The 6,000-nt window shown below is 53.5% G+C and overlaps 1 protein-coding gene across 2 annotated transcripts in view; it reads right to left on the reverse strand.

Moving 5' to 3' along the window:
- AFF3 (ALF transcription elongation factor 3) overlaps positions 1 to 1,642 on the reverse strand; it is a 526,894-nt gene extending 525,252 nt beyond the window's left edge. For both annotated transcript variants that reach the window (XM_087426220.1, XM_087426221.1), the window contains exon 1: positions 1,545 to 1,642. In XM_087426220.1, coding sequence (XP_087282346.1) covers positions 1,545 to 1,597 — 53 coding nt within the window. In that variant the 5' untranslated portion in view covers positions 1,598 to 1,642. The remainder of the gene's footprint in view (positions 1 to 1,544) is intronic.
- Between the last annotated feature and the right edge of the window lie 4,358 nt (positions 1,643 to 6,000).

A 6,000-nucleotide genomic window follows, 5' to 3' on the forward strand; every position in this document is an offset into this window, starting at 1 on the left:
TAAATGAAAGGCTGAAATAACCCCAGGAGCAACAACACAGTAATTAGCAACTTTTATAGAGTAATAACATGTTTCATATTCTTTTTACACTGGCTCTTTGAAGTTTCCAGTGTAATATATAAAAGTTTTATTACATTAGGGCCCATCCTTGTGTATTTTATAGGCGCCAGCATTGTGCAGAGCAAGCTGCACTTACTCATCATCGGATCTTTTATAAGAAAGTGATCAATAATGCGCTAGCTTTGTGTCCAGTAGAGTTTGTGACACCTGGCTTTAGAAAGATAAAAGTCACCAGAAGCCTAAATCACTGAAAATATACATATATCCTCCCTATGACCTATAAATCATAAAGCAGTCTAGCTTTACAATGGTACATTGCATATTCATGCGCACACCACTTGCAGTTTTAGACACATGTGAACTCTTTACTGAATTAAAGCAAAAAAAAAAAAAAGAAAAAGAAAACCACCTCAGCTCTACCATAAGCGATTACCAGAGGCAGAACAGAGTGCAGTTAATATGCTTGTTCCCGCAGATGTTCATTCCCGTAAATATTAAACATAACACAAGTTGCTCCAGGAATATGCAGGCAATAATTTCACCACCTGAATAGGGCTGGTTGGAAACCCTGGGGGCGGGGGGGTGGGGGGGGGATAAAAGGGATGCTGAAGCAGCCAATGGGATTTTTAAGACACCCGCAACTAGAATTAAACTGCTTCTAGCGGCGATTTACCCACAGCAGCTCCTCAGTGTGAGAACCCGGAGCCTCAGACCCCGGAGTGCTCCCGCGGCCGCCCGCTCGCCAGGCTGCGAGCTGTGAGCGTGGAATAAAGAGAGACACTGGGCGCCGGAGTGGGCTGGAGTGGGGAGGAGGAGTACAACTGTGGTGAGGTGTGAAGAAAGGGCCCACAGGAATTGGGAACCTCGAAGAAATGAGTCTCCCCGGGCCAAGGCCTCTGGAATTCCGGCACGGAGAAACACGCGCCCCCTGCCCCGGGCGTTCACTTTCCATCTCGGGTGGGAGTGAGTGGGAGACAGAAAGGATGCTGCCGCCGAGACCCGGCGCAGACAGGCAGGAGTCTGGAGCATCCTCTAAGGGCACTTCGCAGCAGCACCAACTCCAGGGGGTCGCTGGTGCGCACCAGAGGCTCTCGGAGAAGAGGGAGGGGGCGCAAATAGAGGGAAGGGAGGTGAGAGGGGCTAGGGGGTCGAGGGGTGGATCCCTGGGCACTAGTGACACGTTCTAGAAATTGGTTCTTTTCTCTCCACGGTTGCGCTCTGGCCCTGGCTCCCCAGATCACCGGCCCCTGGGCTGAGGCGGGCAGCACCGGGGGAGGGGACAGGAAAGGGGGGCAAGAAGATGGGAAGGCGGCCTTGCATCCACCCGGGGGAGGCAGGAAGGAGCCAACGCGGCGGGCCCCCCGACCCACCCCACCCCCACGGCGGCCGGCCGCCCGGAGCCCCCGGCCCAGGTAAGGGCGCGCGGGCCGCCGCGGCCGCCCCTCGCCGCTCCCGCCTGCCCAGGCGCCGGCACCGGGACTCACCACAGCGACTCGAGGTCCCATTCCTGGAGCAGGGCTAAGTCGAAGCTGTCCATGGTGGGAGGTGTCGGTGTCAGCGCCGCCGCCGCCGCCGCCGCCGAGGCTCGGGCCGCCCGCGCGCTGCAACGAAAGGCGCCGCTCAAGGTGCATCCCGGCCGCCGCCCGCCCGCCGCGCCCCCCGGGTCGGGGCTCCCGGCGCCCCCCCCCCGACTCCGGGCCGGCCGGGCGGCGGCGGCCGCCGCACTCACCCGCTCGCCGGCTCGCGCGCAGGCACACTCCGGAGAGAGCGGCGAGCTCGCCGCGCCGCCGCCGCCTCGCTCCCCCGCCCCGCGCCCGCCCCTCCGCCCCTCCCTCGCGGCGGCCCGGCCCGCTGCAGCCGCCGCCGCCGCGGAGCTCTGCGCCCGCCCGCCCGCCTCTTTCTCCTCGGGGAGGCGCGTGTGCGCGGGCGAGGCCGAGGCGCGCGCACCGAGAGCCCCGCGCCGCGCCCGCCCCGCGCGCCCCTGCGCTCCCCGCGCCGCTCCCCGCGTCCCGCGGCGCTCGCAGGCCGCGCCGCCCCTCCCCGCGGCTCTGCGGCCCGCTGACCCTCGGCAGCCCGGGCTGCTCGGGGCTGTCCTGCGAGCGAGGGCCACGGGAAAGGCGGCGCCGCCGAGCGGAGGGGGATGCTGAGCCGGCCCGGCCTGCCGCATCTTCTGCCTCGCCCTCGCCCGGCCCTCCTCGGTCGGCACGCACTTCCTTCTGAGCCCAGGATTCCCTGGACCCTCTCGGCGCTCCCGCAGGCCGGGTCCAGGCTGCAGACCTGGAGCGGGTGCTGGGAAATTCCCTGGCCGCCCCGGGAGCGGGGAGAGTTAACTGTGCAGCTTACGGCAGCGCCATGAACGAGTCGTTTACAATATCTAGAGTCTAAGTTGAGTAAAATAAAGCGGAGGCAGGGAGGAGACCTCTTCTGACAGGACCTGCAGTTTGGCCTACAGTGGGGGTCCCACCATCCTCCAGCTGGCCAGGCCCTGAAAACCAACCTCCTTTCTTTTTATTTCTCACAGGGAGCGGGGACAGGCCTCTGGGTGTAGACGGCAAACTTCCCGCCCCATCTCCTGTCTGGAGAGTGGCATATTGTCAGCTGGAAGGATGATAGAGTATCATTATGACTCCTAAAAATCAAGTCCGTATTGTTATTGCTTCCTTGATTTTAAAGAACGTTTTCCCCTGCCTTACTTTTGTAGATGTGCTGAGAAGCCCACGTCTAGATTTGGGCCATAGCTGTTTCTCCACAGCTGGCCCAAACCGGGAACCCCTCCTCAGTCCCCTGACTCTCCTGTCCTCTTGGCCATAGCCTCACTCAGGGTTCCAAAGGATTCCTGGAGAGAGCAGTACGGAGCAGTGTCATTATGTCCCACCGTTTGCACCAATTCCCAGTTCCCTGCCATAAGCGAGGCCCTTCTGATACTCTCTCTTTTGTTCACTCTGGACAAAAAGAACCACTGACTGAAGCTTCCAGAAATCTAGACCCTTGGGTAGAAGTCACAGGATCCCTCCAGAGTCAAGCCTAGGAGTCACCCTCCTCACCTCCCTGACCTCTGAACCAGGATTAACAATCTAAACCTGGAGAACATGTAGAAGAAAAGACCAATGAGAATTACTTCCTATTCGGAGTTGGATTACAAAACAAAGGTTGAGCTTAGCTTTCCTTTCTTCCTCAGCTCTGAAGTAGTTCTTCCTTTGTTAGCATCCATAACTAATGTGCAAAATGTAAAACAATAAACTAAGGCAGGGTGAGCATCAACACAGTTTGAGAAAGCAGAATTGTTATTTTACAAGCTTACAACTCCCAGCCCCTAAAAACCTCCCTCATTGGGCCGGCCCCGTGGCTTGGTGGTTAAGTGAGCGCGCTCCACTGCTGGCGACCCGGGTTCGGATCCCGGGCTCGCACCGACGCACTGCTTCTCCGGCCATGCTGAGGCCGCGTCCCACATACAGCAACTAGAAGGATGTGCAGCTATGACACACAACTATCTACTGGGGCTTTGGGGAAAAATAAATAAATAAAATCTTAAAAAAAAAAAAAAAACCTCCCTCATTAATTGAAGGTAGTAACAAAGTGACAAAAGAACAAAGAGATTGTGAATACAGGAGAAAGTACAGGTGTGAAGGGCTGTCTTCTCCAATCCCAGTCTATAGTGTATTTGGAGAGAAGGAAAAAAATCTCTCTTCCTAATATCTCCCTAGCAGAGCCTCGTTGGAAATGTTTGCTCTGGCAAAAGTGAGATGGCTGAGCCACCCAGACAGCATTCCCAGGAACGAAGGATGGGGGTGGAGGGTGGAGGAGGGCGAGAGGAACAGCCCCTCTCTGGAAGAACTGCCAGTTCCACTGCCTGAGTGAGAAATGCATCCTGTCCCTGTGCTCGTGGCTGCAGCCGGGAAGCTTCTCCAGAAAGGCTGCCTCCCGTCTATCACAGAGGTCTGGCTTTCCTTCCCTTCCCACCACATCTGTTTATACAAAGGAGGGCTGAAGAACAAACAGAACCGTGTTTACTGGGAGTCCCATCCCGGGCTTGAAGCTCAAGATACAGATTTGCCCTCACCATGGAGGCTGCAGATAAATAGATGGTTCCAGAAAAGGAAAGAGAGAAAGCACTGGGGGTATAGAGCTGGTGGAGTGGTTTACTCCTAGAAGCCTTCTCCCCCAAAACCACATAGTAATGAGTAGATTTATACTTGAATTTAAACACGGTGCCTCGTCTTAATAAATAAGGGTACTTGAGCCTAAAGCAATTTCACTTGTGGGTACTTAAATTTTTTTCTTCAGGAATAGCTCTTATTTTCTGTTTGGGGCCTCTAACGTAGGGGAAGTTGCATTAATACTTTTATTTCTAGTGTATATATTTGTGTATAGTGTCCAGCTGGAGAATAGGGGCTTTTGAAGAAACCCAAATAATAATTATAGATACCATTTTTACAAAGTTGTTATGGAAATAAATCTAAATTCATGGTATTTACAAGTAAAATGTAGAACAGTTAATGGAAACCTGTATAGAGAGATCTTTATTATTATTATTATTTATCTGGTCTATTAAGATGTTCCTATTATCCTCCAGCCCCGAAGTACACATACCATAACCAGTGCTTAAGCTAGTTGTCAAATTTTTAAATCCTAAATACAAAGCAAAAAAGGGCTTGGACTTCCTGGGATTAGAATGCCAGAACTAAAAGGGAAGATTTTTTTGTAAAGGAGTAAGAGACTACCTAAATTAAAACTAAAAATAAAAACCGGTGTTTCCTAGGAAGCTGATGTAGCTTCTGTGCATATTAAAGACCTTGAGACTTGAGGGACTTTTCCCCCAGATGGATGTAGGTAATATTACAGAGAGTGGGGCAGCTAAAGGAGAGGAGCTGCTTGGCTTCCTAGGTCAGGTTTGTTTGTTTAGGGTAAATCTATGCACAAAAGGGACTAAGAAATGAATCCTCTGAGTCTGGGGCAGGCCTACAAGTGCACTCAGCGAGGGCCCCACTCACATTCCGCCAACCTGGAATAGACCCAGAAGCAAATCTGAGGCGTCCAACTAAGATCTCCCTTTGGATACGAATTGAGAGAAGAGAGACTGTGCATGGCTTTATTAATTCATGCCTTGTTCTGAAGACGTGGCTGCAACTCAGAAGTCTCTTTTGTGACCAGGTGAAAATTTTTCTTTTGTAATCCCACCATTCCCCCAGAAAAGTATGCCTGGCCAGAGGCCAACTGGGCAGGTGGTCTTGCTGGAAGGTGATGGGAGCCCCTACTCCACCTCCTCCAGCGTTGTGTGTCACTACGCCGTCTCTCCTGTTCCAGCAAGGCTGCAGATCTGCTTCTCCTTCCAGAGGCGTCATGGATGTTTGTAACTGTATCTAGGGATTGCAGGACAAGCCCTCTAGGGTTTCTGCTTGCAAATTACATACTACTATGTCGAGCCTCAGGACAGCTTGGATTTTAATCCACTTAGGAGTTCTGGTGTCTCCAGGCCTTTCCCTCTTCACTGGTATCTCAGAGTGGTTCTAGCCTAGGATCCAAGATGCCTTTCTTTTTCTATTTTTTTCATCATTCACCAGGTCCCGAGCAGATGGTGTGGCTGTGCTGGCTGTCATCACTCCTTCTATGTTTCCATGGAAACATGGGGCATAGGGACCATCTCTGCCTTGGGCTCTCTGACAGTATCCTCTGGCGGAGAACTTCAGCACTCTGGCCCCCTCCCCCTTGCCTGCCCGCATCCTGGAGAGTGTGAGAACGTTCTGTGGCCCTGGAAGCCAGGGTCATTTCAGAGATCATCTAAGGACATACTGCCCACACACAGTTGTGAACTGGCTGGAAAGGGGAGAGGGAGGGGTGCCAATACCCCAGTTGTGTGGCTGAGGCTGATATGCAATGGCGGCATATTTGGACTCTGTCCCCTCAGCCAGATTCCATAATGGCTGATATTGCCCAGATTTC

The sequence above is a fragment of the Ceratotherium simum genome, chromosome 40 (assembly GCF_057802395.1).
Source record: "Ceratotherium simum simum isolate JZ-2026a chromosome 40, ASM5780239v1, whole genome shotgun sequence".
NCBI classification, from domain to species: Eukaryota; Metazoa; Chordata; class Mammalia; order Perissodactyla; family Rhinocerotidae; genus Ceratotherium; species Ceratotherium simum.